This window comes from Ascidiella aspersa, chromosome 6, assembly GCF_963924565.1.
Source record: "Ascidiella aspersa chromosome 6, kaAscAspe10.2, whole genome shotgun sequence".
Classification (NCBI taxonomy): Eukaryota; Metazoa; Chordata; class Ascidiacea; order Phlebobranchia; family Ascidiidae; genus Ascidiella; species Ascidiella aspersa.
In genome coordinates this window covers 20,510,190-20,528,094 of record NC_139452.1, presented here as the reverse complement: position 1 = coordinate 20,528,094, position 17,905 = coordinate 20,510,190, and the positions used below count along the sequence as shown (strand labels likewise).

At 35.5% G+C, this 17,905-nt stretch overlaps 2 protein-coding genes across 2 annotated transcripts in view; one reads left to right on the top strand and one right to left on the bottom strand.

Annotated features, from left to right (window-relative positions):
- Positions 1–902: 902 nt before the first annotated feature.
- On the bottom strand, positions 903–8,460 carry LOC146140684 (uncharacterized). The gene is made up of 3 exons (XM_083392202.1): positions 8,107–8,460; positions 7,015–7,225; positions 903–1,816 (listed from the first exon to the last, which is right to left on the bottom strand). The coding sequence occupies exons 1-3, from the start codon at positions 8,457–8,459 to the stop codon at positions 1,205–1,207; spliced, it is 1,176 nt and encodes a 391-aa protein (XP_083248328.1). The 5' UTR covers position 8,460; the 3' UTR covers positions 903–1,204.
- A 5,781-nt stretch (positions 8,461–14,241) lies between these two features.
- The window catches only part of LOC146140683 (stalled ribosome sensor GCN1-like), a 37,846-nt gene continuing 34,182 nt past the window's right edge, over positions 14,242–17,905 (top strand). The window contains exons 1-4 of the mRNA XM_083392378.1: positions 14,242–14,306; positions 15,672–15,771; positions 16,032–16,230; positions 17,412–17,613. Of these exons, the coding sequence (XP_083248504.1) occupies positions 14,304–14,306; positions 15,672–15,771; positions 16,032–16,230; positions 17,412–17,613 (504 nt within the window). The 5' untranslated portion in view covers positions 14,242–14,303. The remainder of the gene's footprint in view (positions 14,307–15,671; positions 15,772–16,031; positions 16,231–17,411; positions 17,614–17,905) is intronic.

Sequence of the window (17,905 nt, the reverse complement as noted above, 5' to 3'; positions counted from 1 at the left end):
AAGAAGCGCTGTTCAAAAGACAGCCTCAAAACGAAAACGAACTGGACGTAGAAAGATCATTTGAGCGAAGCGCGAAAATTTTTCGCACTTACGTGGTTAAAATAGTCAAAAAGTAGGCCTATTTGAAATGGGCTCATGTCTAGTTTGTCAAAGAGGCGGCGGGCCGGATCGGACCGTAGGTTGCCGAACCCTGAGGTAAATCTCATGCTTTCTATTACGTAATAGACGATCCAATTCTGATTGGATAGTAATCGACATGCGTTGGCTTGAGCTTGACACATGTGCAATTAAAGAGAGAAATGAAAGTAAAACGATCGCTTTTCGTTTTTTCCCAAAATTCCATTTCCATTACTTGATGCTTGCTTTTTCCACACCCTTTGTACAGGAATGTTGTGCTGTACAAGTTCCACTCTGTTTAGACTTTGAAGCAAACTCATTCCAATAACTATACAAGTCTTGTTAGACAGAAAACTATGCTGCAAAGGTTGACTAGGAATAGAAAAAACTGTGCGATTAACCTTAAGAGATATTTCGTCCATACATTCAGTTGTCAAACTTGTTTCATTTTTTGGCAAATTACATATAACAAATATTGTTTCTATCACCCTATTGTCAAGTTGTAAATCCATTGATTTTATAATCCCGCTATAAAAAGATGGGAAATAAAATTTGGCCCACAACACACGCAAAGCTCTTATCCATAACCAAATTAACAAACCAATATTTAAGAGTCTATTCCAATGGACAACAAAGTTTTTTTAACGTTATTAGGTCTCCTTAAAGCAGGCTATAAACAGGAACACTGGAACAGTTACCTTAAAATTTACATGCTTGTTCAACCAATAGAAACAATCAAACATTTTCTTCATTTTCATTAGTTACTGATATTTTTGTTTGCATGGTTAACTAAAGTATTGCGGACGACAAATTATGATCCTGACACGACACGCCAATATCGAGCATATTTTTTGCTTTTCTGCCTTAAGCGTCTATTGTCATTAGGGAAACAAGATGGCGATTGGAATAAATATGCCACAAAGATATTACTGCAATTGAGTTTAGATACGAAAGGAGATGTTTGGACTTTCCTTGCAATATTGAAGGGGAATTTTCGTTTAAAACCCTTAAAAAAATTAACGACGAACAGTTTAATAACGTTATAAACTGTTACGTGCGAATACGATTTTGATTCATTCAGATTTAGCTACAACTGGCACACGGCGGGAAATTTTGGTCGAGCACATTCCAAATATGAGTACTTTTCTCGTTTTCCATCGCACTGACTGTCACTTAAAAAGTATATATTTTTGTCCTCAGCCACTCCATGCTCCGCGGCAGTTTTACCGAATAAACTCCCGTGTGTAAGAAACAAAACATTGCATTTCGCAATAATAAAGTATTCGGCGTAAGTTTTTTGAATTTTATCTTTGACCTTCTTTGATCTTGCGAGTTCGTTGTCCAAGTGCATCATATGAACGTTAGATTGTTGAAGGGTTACCACATCGAGCTCGTCATCGCGCTTCAAAGCTTTTACCGTTGACTTTTTTACTTTGTCCACATCGGAAGCTACAAATACTCGAAATTTCATTGATTTTGTTTTCTTTTTGTCTTTTGCAAAATTTCTAAAGCATTTGACAAAATTCATTTCGTCTCCGTCGGAAAGAAATTGGTTATATTCTCCTTGACCAGTGCGGATAACTATACCAACCAACATACTGTCAGTCGGTTTGGGGGTATTCATAACTTCATCGACGATGGTTTGTACAGCCGCCGATGGCTGAATTAAGGCATGTAGAAGGTGATCGTATGGCAGATCCTGCAACATTTTACAGGTTATATAAGCATTTTATTCTATATTGTGTTTAAAGCATTTTATTTGTGCATGAAATTATAACGTCTTATGCAATGCGCATATGTCTTAATATTCGAAGAGCTGTAAATACCAATTGTGCCGTAGCATGCACATTGCACAAGTAGCTAATGTTACTGTTTAAGGTATATAGGCGTCGTAACAACTTATTTTTTCTATAGTTTCTTTAAGTATAAAACCAAAGTAATCTTACTATAGATCACTGGGTATTAACCAGGGTTCGATCAGTAAGTTTTAGGGGTTCGGCGCAAACGTCCGTCCTCTGAAACACTATACCACACAGCCTAGTTGAAGATATATTACCGGTAATTTTTTTTAATGGGCCATGGCTCCTCCCAAGCTATATGTTTTTTCCGTCTTTAATTAGGTAAATATTTTTTTTTATTTATTCATTCATTTATTTATTTATTTTTTAACCTTTTTCTTCACCTTTTCCCTGTTCGTTTAAAGGAAATCTATTTAGTCCTTAAGCGCTATGCATATTATGGCATGTTGTGCTGTGTGACTCATAAACACTACAAAGTGCAATTTATGTGAAGTTAAAATATAACCCGTTAGTTCAAGCTAAATTTAAACTTCTTTATGTGCCTTAGCGTGGCGTATCCTTTTAAATTAAGAGTTTTTTTCAATTTTACCAAAATAAAGCAATTTTATCAATTGATTATACTGGGTTTCAGATCCATATTTGCGCACGGGTTCGCTCGTAAAGGTGTTTTTAAGAATAATTGCTTTACAACCTCAAGTTTAAAGTAACTGTGTGAGATGATGGCCATTAGCCAGTGGCGTGGCCAGCCGAATTTTTTTTTTTAGGGGGGGGGGGGGCAAAATGTTTGAACTTTTTTGTGTTTAGCTTTTGCCATTGTATTAACTGCCGCAACGAACACAAATAACAATGTTAGCAAACCGTTTCGACCAGCAACTGTTGACTGAGTGTTAACGCAATACTGAAAAAACATTCAAAGAGCAAAAACTCTCTAAAAGTAGTCAAATTACATTAATGCATAGCAAACGTAATATTAACTACATCGTTTGTGACGTAACAGTGCATGACAATGAAAGGTTTGGTATGTCTGTGATAGACTGTTGTGGTAGCCTACTGCTCATAAATGCAAAACAAATGAATAATACAAAAAAATTTATTAGGAGTAAAATATTGATTTTTTTTTGGAGGGGGGGGGGGGGCATGGCCCCTGAGCCCGCCCTGGCTACGTTTATGAGACTAGCTAGAGCAGTGGTCGACAAACTATTTTGTAGCGGCCCAAAGTACTCTTTGCAGACCTATTAAACGTTTTGAACATGGGCCTTACAAGCTGAGCCAATTTAAAAATTGTATGCCACAACAAATTTGAAAATAAAGTGCAATGCTTGTACTATGTATGTTCTATCACGCGACCCATAACTACATTATAACACTAAGCTATTCAAAAGTAATTGCGCCCACTAAAAATGGCTCTGCGGCCCACATTTGAGCCGCGGCCCACAGTTTGCCGACCACTGAGCTAGAGCTATGCGTCGGGCATTAATTGAAAACAAAAGTAACAGGGACGTCATAAACACGACCGGTTCATTCAATCAAATGTCATTACCACTATTTTAGACTGGCGGTCGTTCCTGCACCTACTGCTAAATTTCTAGTTAATATATATTGTTTTTTATTGTTAATTTCTCGTTTTTTTTTTCGTTTAATAGTGCATGGCGACCCCTCAGACAAACTCTAACGACCCCCAGACTGGGAGCCACTTGTCTATATAATAAGCGGAAAACCAAACACATTCAATTTCACATTTACATTTGTAAGCTGTTGTGTGTTTGTGCATTAGAATAACTTTTCCTATTTAAAGTTCATTAATCAAAAGTAAATAGAATGTAGCATACAGGGATTAAGATTTTGCACTTGCCCGCTCGCCAATGCGAGTGTATTTTGCCCCGGGTGAGGGTGTCAAATCTGACCGCCGTGTGCTCTTAAGCAAAAATATTTTTTTTGTTTTTTGACCTTGTGGAATCAATTTGTTGATCTGTCATAGAACATTGTTAAACGCCGAATGCTTAAAGTCAAATATTGTTTAAATCAATGGTTCTCAACCGCCGGTCCGACCGCAAATGTCGGTAGATTGAATGCTATAAAGCAGTGCTTTTCAACCTTTAAAATTTCCATCCGCACTTTTTTATTTAGGAAATTTTTCATCCGCACAAAACGCACAGTACTTTTGCAACCTTTAGTTTTATTTGTGAAATGAAAATTAAAGGGTTTGTGTATTCAAACCGTGTGCCTAAGTCTTGACCTATATAAGATAAATGGCTTAAGCTGGAATGAACCACTATATGAGACTATATTACTGTACCTGTAAAGCATAAGTGGGCGCACAAGCTTATTTGATTACTGTATTACACATAATAAAAAATAATACCATGCACCATTTTCATCCGCGCACTCATTCGCACGACGTTTGTCATCCGCACTACATTTTTTTTCATCCGTACCATTCTACGGGTTGAAAAGCACTGCTATAAAGTATAGAAAATCAACTTTTCCTGACCGGTCAACTTCCCTGCCGGTCGGCCAAGTATATTACAATTCTATATATCAATTGAAAAACGCAAGATGTTGAAGGCTTGTCCATCAAATTTAGAACTTCGCCAGTTCCGTATTTGCAAACATACAGGTAATGGTCTACTTAGACTTTATCGTACGTCATAATGCTGCAAGTACTGCATCCAACTGCTTAACAGTATCACTAACGATACTCACTTGCGCAATTGCAAAAGAAACTCGACAAGCGTATCGCAAATGCTAAAAAAAAGTACGCTTTAATATAGTCCGGTAAAACAATCGAGGCCGGCCTTACAAAAACTACGTTAACGCACCAAAAAAGAAAGGCAGTATTAATCATTGAAAAATCAATTAGGTTGGACGGAAACACGCAGACGTGCTGATATTTTGGGAGAGTGTTTCGTCTGGGCGAGTGCTCTGATTGCTAGACACTAGCCCAGGCAGGGCCGGATTAAGGTTTTCATGGACCTGGGGCTGTATGGTAGCCAGGGGCCTATTGGTCATTTTCATTCTGTCCAACCAGAAATAACATGAAATAGCATTGTTTTATTCACTTATCAAACAGATTCAATTAACATGTTTTCTAGCTTTAGATAAAGCAAAGCTGTTGATAACTTCATCGCTGTTTTTGCCAAAAATCTAGTTTTTTTTATGCAGAGTACTATTTTGGCCAGAAACACATTTGATTCTCTACTCTTTAAGGACTGAAAATGGGCAATCGTTTGAACAATTAGTAATCATTATCCAACGATACATTCTTAGTACAACAGATACGGAAGGAAACGCATATATGAATTCATTTTCGTTAATAAAGCTAAACATTGAGCTTCTTTGCTACTTTCAAAGTTAATCGTAGTTCTTTTAGCACTGTAGAAAAATAAATCATCTTTTTTCAGTTTTTCGGCTATTTTCCATGAAAATCTCAGTCACCTTTTTCAATTTTGCAACTTTTTTAGTTTTTCTTCTTTCTTTTTATAGTTTTTTGCTTAATAGATGTTTTACGTCAACCAATAAAACGATCTGACACCAACGGTGGTAGGCCTATCTCTAGATCAGCGTGCGGTTGAACTACAGGCCCGCGCGGGCCAAAAGTGGCCCGCGGACTCTCTTTATTGGCCCGTGATCTTATTTTAATGGGCCAGTATTGAAATCAAAAAATATTTTTTATTCAGTCGCGTCGCCGGCAACACATAGATACACTTGCTTCCTTGATTTTATTGACGGCCAAACTTTATTTTTTGATATATATAAACGCAAATTTAATTTCGCTTCACGCGTATGTTTTACGATTACTCAGTATATTTGGAATTATGTCATGTCAATGCATGAAGGCCTGTAATATTTTTACATTTTCTCTGTGTCCACAGCCGAGCTCTATATGGCCTTCGACTCAGTACAAACTGAAATTTCTGTCAAATTATCTGGTTACACCTTTCTTACACCTTCGCAATATTGTGTCATAATTAACACCTTTGGCGTTTTAAACGAGATAAACGCAATCGATGTATTCAGCGTTTCGTGTGAACTTTTTACGTGTTTACGGTTTAGCCTTTCAGGTGTGTAGATAATATAGTGCTAATATTTTTGTGTGTGGCAAGTAACTTCTATGATAAACGTTTTGGCGAACGAAAAAAAAATACGTGCTTTGCGCGGTGAATTTGCTTCGGTTGCGCAATTGCACATTAATTGTTTCAAAAACGTTTCTAAAGATTTTATGAACCATGACGTAATTGTGACGTCACATGTCCCCTGCCAACCTAAATTCGGATACGCCATTACACATTTGGCCCGCCATATAAAACGAATTGCTTCTGTTGGCCCGCGACAAAATATAGTTGGACGACGCTGCTCTAGATTATAACTTCTTTACAGTTTTTTACAGAGATAACGTCGGTTGGTCTTATTAAGTTGTTGCGTATGGGCCTATTTTTTCGAAGGGCCTGGGGCTGCAGCCCCCTTAGCCCCCGCCTTAATCCGCCCCTGAGCCCAGGGGGCGGCAACCTTTTTCTAGTTGCGGGCCAAAACCAAACTTAGAAAGGTCTCTGCGGGCCGTACAAAATGTTAACTGAGAATTGTGTTATTAAAATATTAAAACAACTTTTAATCAGGCGGGCCTCGTTTCTTTGTTTGCACTTAAAAAACGTGTTTAATTACATTTAAGGAGGCAGTAACGTGTTGGCGCAAACGCGAAAAAAGGGTTTGTTTGGTTTAAAACTCGAGTTCACACGTCGTCACCCATACTAAAATTAAAAAACATAGGCCCAATATTTTTGAATATGTTTTCTGTTTGTCCGCGACGCACTTGGCCTTCCACAGCGATAGCGTAAACGAACCGGACGTAAAAAGATCATTCGCGTATAAAGCGCGAAAATTTTTCGCACTTACGTAGTTAAAGTATAGTCGAAAAGTAGGCCTATTTGTCTAGTTTGTCAAAGAGGCAGCGGGCCGGGTGAATTACATTGGCGGGCCGATGCATATGTCATATGTAATTCATCCGGCCCGCGGGCCGTAGACCGACCCATGCACTAGCCCGACTGGCGAGTGCACGTTTTAATTCAATAAAAAACCTGCATATATATTTTATAACTTTTACCACTTCGTTGATATCAGGTTCCGATAAAATAGGGTGTTGCGCCGTCAGGTGTCCTTCAGTTTTGGAAGCTTCATCTTCGTAATCAACACACATAAGCCTTTTCCCGCTAATTTTGTCCCTCAGCTGTTGAACTTTGGAAAACTCAAACGGAAATGGGAGTTCCTTCAGACCAACGCCCCAATCATTTGGCTTCCAGTTGATAAAAAATAACCTGCGACAATAGAAATCAATCTGAGAGGGTATTTTGTATTTATCTACTACGAATTTTATTTTTAAACATGTTGGGACACTACTACATATCCGTTTACATTGTATATACTGTGGTACAAATATGTCGGACACCAATGTTCTAAGCAGGACTACAGAGTCGGAATCAGGACTCGACAAAGAATACGTAAGACTACTCGAGTTCCAAATCCAACGTGCGCAGTACGAATTTTTTTTTAGGGGGAAGGGGATGGAAAAATTATATGACTCCCCTATGAGTGTATTGCTGAATATCCACCTTATTTTAGTTACGTAAATTGGCGAATACAGGCTGTAGAGTTAGGGCCGGACTCGGAACTCGACAAAATGGCATGTTTGGTTGGAGTCGAACGAATGTCGGGTTATTTTTTGCTGACTCCATAGCCCAGCTTAAAAGTACGATCAATGTCTTTCCTAATTGTGATTTACATTTAGCAAAAGGTAAAAAAATAACTCATTCGTAGGAATGTCCGCTAACATTTGATAGGAGCTGATACCCCATATCAAGATACTTCAGGTGGTACCGATCCGATACTGGTTTAACTTGGGCATTACAAGCATACGCAATCCAACGTAGATTATTTATTTCAAGTAATATTTTGAATAATATTATTAAAAGCTAAAAGATTTATGGTTTTCTAACGCAAAAGTAAATTCCAGCCCAATATCCTAAAAATCATTAGGGAATACCTTGAAAACGAATGTCAAAGCCAAGAAGGTCAACTTAATCGACATCATCGTATTCAAAATAGTTTCGATACGCACTTTTAACATCATCAGTTTTTGATTCCCATTGTACTCATTACAATTGTACTTAATTGGCAATTTAGCAAAAAAAATCCCAACCTTCCTTTCCTGATGGCGTGCATAAATGCGCCAGTCAATCCACCAATCGAATCTCCCAAACCAGCATTAGGAGTAAAAACGAAAGCTTTTTTCTCTTCGCATGAAATTTTGCTATCGTATACGGTGAACATCTGCCATTTTCCGTATTCATGTAATAAATTATCATAGTCGTTCCATTTTCCACGGAAAACAAAAGGCGACCATTTTCTACTATGTTCGCGGCAGTCTTGATCGTTCTTTGTGCAAACTTCGTCTGCGATTCCATCGGCTGCTGTTGCTCCGATACATACACAATTAATTATTTGACAAATCAACAGATAGTATGTTATTGCAGAGTGTTTATTTTTAAACATGATTTTCTGTTAAGATGGTGGCAAAATTACATTTATTTATCTTCATACATGCATTTTATAAATACTCTAGTACGGGGGGAACCCTTTAAAATTGGGACCGGTAATTATTAAAAAATCCTTTCACGAACCGGAAGCCAACATTTCTAAAGCACAATTTTTACTGGGACGACTAGCCTCTACTATAGGAGTCTGGAGCAAGTCATAATAATAAACAACACTGACAATAAACAGCGGCGATCTGGCTTGTTGTTGGACCACAATGTGCTACTGTCTACATGGCACGTTTGGCGTGAATTAATTTCCCTAAACTGGCAAAAAATATAAAAAAACAAATAGTTCGAAAAATAGTTTTTTAAATTTGCATTTAAATAGTAAAAGTTGGTAAAAAGTATAGTTTGAGTAGGACATAGCATGGTGTTACCATCCCCCTAGATCAGCTTCTTCTATGGGATACCATTATAATATGTAAATCAATAATTATAATTGTGCCTAAAGCCTACCGGTAAAACACAACGTTTTTTACCTTGTTTGTAGCCTAGATTGCTTACAGTTTAAACTAAAATTGTCATGCTACTGTCTTTGAAACATTATATATGATCAATGATCATGTTTTTCATATGTTTGAAAATTCGACATTTTCTTGCGTCAGCTGACTGAGCTGAGATATGATTGACAAGCGGTAATCTGCTGGTAAGGGTGCAATGATATTGTGCTGAATCCGAAACCATAGTTTCTAGTAATGCCTTTGCTAGAAGTGTGGAATTCGGGAAATATAATTTAGTATACCAAAACATACATAAAAAGTTTATTGGTCTGCGATCTGAGGTGGTCAGCCATACTATTGCCACAGTAAACAATTAAAATAAGACTGTACATTTAAATCCTAATTTTAAGCATTTCCTATATATCATTGCATTCCATTCACTTTTTACCACTTTAGTTTTTAGTAAACTAATTTTAACCAAACTACGGTTTCCACTTCATCTGATTAAAACCACTCAACAATTTTGGCATAAAATTTCTCCAAATAATGCTGCATATAACTCCACTGCACTGCAAACAGTGCCTTTCACCTGAATGACAGGTCAGGAAGTAGGCTGTTCAATTACTCTCAAGAGTGACGTAATGGTATAAAACAGATAATCTTACGAACACTATTGTTGAAAATACTACCAGCGATTATAACTTGAAGGTCTATTCGAAGCATTTGTACGGCAGTAAATACAATTGCTTCAGGCGTTTCGTTAGGATCAAATTAGAAGTAGGCTACCGCTTTAAACAGAGCCAATAAAATGTATTCCTGCTATTATATTATTAACTATAAACTTCTATCAATCGCTTTAGTCTGCATTATACTGGCAGGTTTAAATGTTTTACCAGAAAAATGAACGCTAATAATTGCATAAAACTTTAATTGTTTGTCTCTTATTATCTTATAATTGCATTGTTATACAGACAAACAAAATTATCTTTTGGTTTTGCGTCGAGAAGAACAGTAAAAAAATCAAATTAATGGAACACTGGTTAAATAACTTGTTTCCAAAACGAAATGACTGTTTTTATACAAAGTTGCGCTTGCTTAGTAGCTGTCCCAAACATGCGATGATGTTTGCTTGCAAATGTATCTCTACTTAAATTGTTTTTACGTGCGACGAACAATATAGGCCTCATACACATTTTGATTCGCCTGAAATTGCGGAAGGCCGAGTCACTACACGATTTTTGATAATTAGTAAACTTTTTCGGTTCATCAAACCAACAATTTGACCCTAATTTCAGTGGTTTTCAACCTTTTTACTTTCGTGGCTTATTTTCTTTGCACAAAAATTCTGTGGCCCAATGAATTTTTATGAAAGAAAAAAAACTATAAAATAGGTTAAGTTTAAACTTAAGAACAAAAACAGCACAACATATTTCAAAACAGAATTATTTATTTAACTGCGCATTAGTGAGAAACAATAAATTTACGTTTAATTTAGGCTACATTGCCTCTGAATTCCTCCCAAGCCATTATTTCTGGAAAAGTTAAGTACAGTAACACAAATGAAACTAAATTATTAAAATAAATTAAGTTTTTGTTTTAATTATTTTGCGGCGGCTCACCTCAAAATGTTTTCATGTCCCATGCACTCCCACCAGTGATGAGCGATGGCCCACGGTTTGAAACCGCTACCTTAATTTAACCATATGGTTCAAGGACAATGCATTTTGAATTTTAAAACCTTTTATAATGTTTGAAATAATAAATAGTATTTTTCTACAAAGTTTAACGGGCCAAAACGGTGTGTCGAAAACCACGGCGCCCAAAGGCTTAACAACTTGCACTCAAACGATGTCGCCCAATCGCCCCAACCCTATCTATATCTATTGCCTATGCGTTTATAGTTTTATTTAGGCTATTTAGAACCTATCTGGATTAGGAAATTATTTTGAAGGGGTGGGGGTCCGATTAATGAGTCTTCATTTATATAATTGCCAAGATGAATCGACCACACTCCTACAAGATTTGAGATGGCCTGTCTTCGTGAGGCCAGACAGGTCCAATTCTTTCTTTTAGTTCAGATACATGAACAGTCAATTTTGCTGTCTTCAGTCAAAGCTGTAAAAGCCTCTCTGCACTAGGCAGTACTGGGTGATACTGGTTGATACTAGTTCAGTCACAAAAGCACTCAAGTTTGCTGTCTGAGTAGAAGCTATATAAGCCTCTATCTCTCTTTCTATTGATTGAACACGCTATTTATAGACGAGAATCAGTTAAGAAAATTTCTGCGATAAAGAAAGATTTACGTCATTAATTCTTATTATACTTAACAAAATATCACGTGATAACAAGGCGTGGTCTAAACCTTTTTCACACTTATTTCTGACGCGAAACATACAAATTTTACGTCAAAATGCGATTGCGAAACAGCCTCTGCCTCCAGTTAAAATGTCAACAGTTTGAAAATCACACAACCGGGGAAACCGACTAATGTTCAGACCGCGGTGTTTTGAAACATATACAAAAAAAAACGGATGTAAATACCTTGACGCATAAAAATTGGTGTCAGCAATTTGAATTTTGCAAATTCGCTGCAAATATTATGTGGTTGCAAGAAATCTACGTAACGGAATTTTACCGAAAACTTTCCGCTTATCGTTTGCACATTGGCTGCAAGAAGTAACGTAAACATTAGAATATGGTTACAAAGAATTTAGGCCATAGATTTTTACTGAAAATTTTCCGTTACGACACATCGATTAAAAACAAAAATTCTCTGTGTAAACACAATATGACAAAATGGCTTCTACAATTTCGACGGCTTCACAACTGCAAACAGGTCAGACATGAAAGCCACAATATCATGAGTTAGTTAAAATATTGGTATTATCGTAGTTTTTCTCACGACTGCTTTGTTGTTGCCATATTCTTAAATGCCCTTTGCAGTAGTACAGTTCCGAGTTCAACAGGAAATAGTCCGTTTCTTAAGAATATTTGTTTCATGACGTCGTTTGTAAAATTTTCACGACTCACCCTCATCCAAAAACATTGATCTGCTCTAAGCTCATGCTTACTCAGTCATAAAATATTTTATTCAGTAGAACATTTTCTTAGAGGGAACACTAATCACAGGGAAGAGAAACCAACTTCACTCTTGATCAAAGGGGGATTCTGGGTTTTTTTGGACAGGGCTGTGAATAATTTCAGAGATGACGTTACAAATCCAGTATTAAACTGCTATTCTCAAACGAAATGGTGCACAAATATTCATCTACAGTTGAGTAGTAATTGCACAAAGCGCGACAAAATATTGTTAAAATTGTGCAAACTTTTAATTTCAAACGAGATCTAAGATGTCGGATTACAAATTGCTAGAAAAATAAAAAAAAAACGTTTAGAAGAACCTTTAATCAGGGCGTAGCACAACAACTATAAGGATATGTGACGGCATAGAAAATTTCTGAGTAAAACCATAGGCCTATACCGAAACGAAACCGTATAACTGAAAACACAAATTTAAATTTATTTAGCTAAAATGTGTCGAAGGCATGGCAGGTCGAGGATTTTTTTAAAGGGGTAGGCCTAAGCCAGGGGTGTCTGACTTAAACATGCCGACGTGCCAATTTTTATCTTATAACTTCTTCTCGTGTAAAAGTTTAGCAAATATATATATTTTTTTTTAGGTCGTGTGCCACATTTGGCACGCGTGCCTCATGTTGGACACCCCTGGCCTAAGCGTATAAATAATGTTCAGAGAATACGTAACAGAGTTTTAGCTCAATGAAGCGATTCTTAACCGATGTGTTCACGTTATTGGGGTCAAACGCAAATATCGTTGGCATGCATCGAAAATATACACACCACCGGGATCGCTTAAATTAATCGTGAACATCGATCCTTGCGAATCAAAAATATTAGGAACAAGTTAAGATCTGATCATTTATTAGGTGTGTGCTAAACTTACAAAGTTGTATTTTATTGAAACCTAAAAACTGTATTTTTATTAAAAAATAATCAGTTGGATTGAAACGGTTGGTGGGTCGTTTAATATGTCCAGCATGCAGTAAACGCACAAACAAGGGGTGCATCTAAAACACACAATATACAATCCTTGTGTTCCTTGCGATCCTTGCTATCCTTGTATAGTAATGAAAACGAGTACTCTTGTGAGGTTTACAAAAATGAAGAACGTGTTGTCGATAACAACTTGTCCAGTAAGGGGGTTCCCCAATTTATATGCACTGCCTTATTAAAAAAACAGGTTTGTACGAACCGCGTAAACCTATTCAATCGAAATACTTGTCATAAATGTTTAACAGAAATTTTGTCAATGTGCTGTGGATAACAAAAAGCAAAACATAAAATATTAGCGAAAAAGTTTATTAGTTTTCTTGGGCTGTACGACAAGGCAAAACTGTAAAATTAAGGACTTTATGAGATTATACTCACGTGTGATTGTTGCAGTCACTGGTATAGGGATAATCCCCTACGGTAGTGGATTTTCGCCTAAAGTAGTGGGTAGGCCTATACCTTCGGGGAAAATTGTACTTTGTTGGGAAAAGTAGGGTATTTTTGTTAAAAATAAAAAATTATGGGGTTCCGACACGTGCAATGGAGTTATTTACCAAATATCATTAAATTACACAACTTATTATTTTGTTTTTCTCATTTGTATTAAATTTAAGATATTCCTATTTTTTTTCCCTTTTATGCATTGTATGAATTTACCCTCCTATCATAAACGAGGAATAACATGATGTAATAAATAGAATAACACTTTACCCATCCTTAGCCAAAGACTAACCGACATCCTAACCTAAATATTGTGCAGAAGGTACTTCTTAGTTGCTAAGTTTCTATAGCCGTTTGGACCAGATAGACATGGACAATCACTTCCTTTTTCGATCTTAAAATACCATTAAGTTGAAGTTTTCCTTTTTTCTTTTCTTTTCGCTTTACCAACACAGCTGATTGTTGTTTTTCCCTAGACTTGGGTAACAGGATGGTCCGGTTTTCTATAGCCCTATACCTATAACTTTTATCTTCTATATTTTTATATTTTGAACCTGGTCGCGTAGTTTGTTGCTCTAGGTTTTATGATTATTTTCCTATTATTTTTAAATTCTACCACCTGGTTTACGTGTTAACATTATTTTGTATTCGTTTTTTAGAGACTGTTGATGCCGTGATTGGCGAAATATATTTCTCTTTTATAAACTAGAACCTATAGTGACTGATTTTGACTGAGACAAGAAAGTCTATACTGTTTTGAAGTTGAAGTTCATGTGTTTTTTTATTTGCAGAGCTTCAGTTGTTGGTAAAAATATATTTTTTAATTAAATCTGGTATATTACCAACAAACAATGGTAGGAATGTTTTTATACTGTTTTGATTTTTATATTAAAAATTCTAATTTACAATAAAAAAATTAAAATGCTGTAATGGCTTACTTTTCAATTAAACTTTTATTAAATTTAAAATGTATTCAACGATTAAATTTGTTAGTTATCAAAGTTTTAAAACATTTGTTGATGCTGAGCATTTTATTGATAACTTATAGCAGCGGTTCCCAAACTTTTCTAAAAATTTTGCTTGGCAGACCCGTTGCAATTATTTTGAAATTTCGCGGCCCTATAAAAATTCAAGGGTCAGTTGACCCATGTTTCTTGTAGTACACTAGTGCAATACTATTCATTCTAATGTAACAACTTTCTAACTAATGTGAACGATTCGCTGATAGCAGGCAGTACAGCATATAGTAGATGCTTTATGATGTCACAAGATACATCATAAAACACGCTATATGATCGAAAGCATAACTAAAGACAATCATGATGACAGATAATGTTTAAAACTTAGACTAATGTTTAAAAACATTCGCTAAAGCCTATAATGTTGAGCAGCTTAAAGACTAACTCTCCTCGCGGACCCTTTGAAAATGCTTTACGGACCCCATTTGGTCCGCGGCCCCAGTTTGGGAACCGCTGACTTATAGGAATAATAATTTTTTGTTTTTCAGTTTGAATTTGAAGGTTTCTAAATTTATCCATATTTGAAAACACATAAGCTACTTTCAAACTGTTTGTATATTATAGAAAGTTTTTTTTTAAAATACAAAAACATGTTTTGCTGGGCTGTGGAGTCGGTTAAAAACAACCCAAGTACAACACTCAACCTGGCCCTCCCCCCCTCCCCCTAAAAAAAGGGACTCCCGCCAAATTTGCCAATTCTTCCAAATCCCTGTTTCCTGAGTTCCGGTACCATTCTAAAGCCTGTATTTCACTAATTACTTAACTAAGATAGGGTGGATATAAAGCAATCCATCTATAGGAGTGTTCTTGTCCACTCACAATAAGTAGTAGTTGGAAAATGTGCCATAAACACATTTAGAGCACATTTCTGCATTTGGTGCTGTGCATGTGCACTTTGGACTCTGGTAGTCTTGCATAGTCTTTCTTGAGTTCAGAGTCCCACTCCTCAGCCATTCAAATGCTTTTCACTTCTAACACCACTTTTATTTATGTGGATTATTAAACAACATACCTGTAGTCATCTTTCTGGTTATTGGGTCATTTTATTGCAAAAGACATTATAGGTCACACAGAAAAGGTACAAGAAATGTGAAAAACTCTTAATATAAGTAAATGAAAACTGAATTTCCTCCACATTGAAAGAAAAAAAAATATATATATACTGTTTCTTAAACTTATATTATTTTATGATTTAATTAGGAATGCTTGAAAGCATTTGTACAGCAACCAAATATTTCGGAAACAAGTAAGAGAATTGCTTTGCTGCAGGATGTTAATCATTATATGGTCTCCAAATCAGGTGAGTTTTCTTGTTTTGTAATTTAGTTAGTTTTCAAAGGTACTTTTGCTGCAAATCATACCTTTGCCATGCTTTTGTGTTAACTATTTAATCATAATTTATATTAGTTTCCTTAATATAAGGACAAAAAAGTTATTTTACAATGAATCTTGTATTTTGATTTTTTTGTAAACATACCGCACATATGCTGCTTTTAAACTTGGTATATAATTTTGGATAATTTTTGGTGCTTCAATAACCTTTAGTTCTTTTTGTTTTAGATTTACCTGATTCCGTGATCTGTGCTACTTTGGCTGCTCTGATAAAAACTCTCGGTAATTATCTGGACACAAAGTCTAGAAAAGAATGTGAAAGTTTGCTGGGAATTCTTTTGCGCAAATATGAATCAATATCTGTAAAATTTCTTCTTAAAAACTTGGAAGCTTTTGCTAATCCCTTAACAACATGCAAACTTATTTGGTAATTTATTTCATAGTTAAGTTTGTTCATTTTTTTATGGAATATTTCTAACATCAGTGGCTAGGCTCTTAGGTGGTATGCTAGAAACTTCAGGGTCATATTCCTAAATCCTAGTTTGCGAATTATGTCAGGGTATTAAATAGATTAATAACCTGGAATGTTTACAACTCTATGTTTTTGTTGAATGTTTAATTTTTTTTAAATGTGCTTTAAATAAAATTACATTGGTTTTAATTAGGGATGTCCGATCATATTGGATTGAAGCCGATACTCAATGCGACGTGGTAGTATTGGTACCCAGCTGACAGGTGGTTCTACCAAATGAATATGGCAATTTCAGCCATAACTTGTGGCGAAATTTAGCAATTCTACCATTAAAGTTCTATTTATTAAAAAATTTCCTTACAACTAAAGATAACCAGGATTGCCAGCAAAAATTAATAAAAAAATACAGAATCACATTCAACGAAGTTCTCATATTTCCCTTTCGAACTTGAGAATGTAAACTATGCATCTTTTGTTCTTTATCACTGGCTTATTATATGCATTATTTAGCTTCTATACATCACCAGCTAATGTTTTTATTCTGACACTTAACTCTACCCATAATTACATTAGTAATATACTATGTTTTTTCTTTTTTGATTTCAGTCGTCTTGTGAACTAATTTGTTTGACGAGCAGAAAAAAATAGCTAAATAACTTGTTAAAAAAATCTCTGAACTGCTAGCTTTTAAAAACTCCCTAATTGTAAACCCATTGTTAAAGAAAATAAAAATTGTTGAGAAAAAGGCGAGTTTAGTTCTGAATTGGCAACCTTGCAACTACCTTAAAAATATCTGTTGAGTGCCAGGCTACATTAATTTTTAGAGCAAGTTTTTAAGATTAACTTAAAAAATAATAAAAATGTTGTCACTTGTGTTTTACACGCCTTTTAATATTCAATATTCTAAATATTCTATATACAAGCTATTGTAAAATGTTTTTTTTTTATTAAAACTTCTAGATTAAAAAAATATTTATTTACATAATAACGTTAATCGGATTGCATTACTTTTTATCCCAAATGTCAGGTATCTATAATGGAATAAAATAAGACATTAAATTTTTAATATTGCTTACTGGGACTAATTATTTTCTTAAAAACTCTAGTGATTGCCAACATTTTTTTTTTGGTAATAGTCGCAGTCTGGCTGGAAAAGCACTTTGTGCACTTTCCTGGTGTAACATAATTGCTGAAACATGTTGTCTTTCACCTGGTGATTCTGTGGAATGGTCACAAATCGTCAGGATACAATCATTTTTGTATTTTGGGATACAAAGTAGCTGTTATCAACAGATGTGGAACAGTGCTAAACGGAAATTATACTCTTTGTGGAAAAAGGTAGGACTTGACAAACCTGCTAAGCATTTATTGTAGTAATTGTAACAGGGATAAGTAATATGCTAATAGTTTTGACTTAATAGCGAAACATGCAGTACCATCAATTTCTTCCGCGGATCTCTTTTGTCAAGCAAAGCAATATTGTTTTACATTTTAAAACTTTTTGTATGTTTAATCTAGCTATTATGAACAAAAAATAGTTTGATTGGTAATATTATAGGAAAATAAAGGAAACATAAGTTGTTGTTAATCTATACTGTTTAATAGTCATCAAATGCTGTGGTCTTTGCCA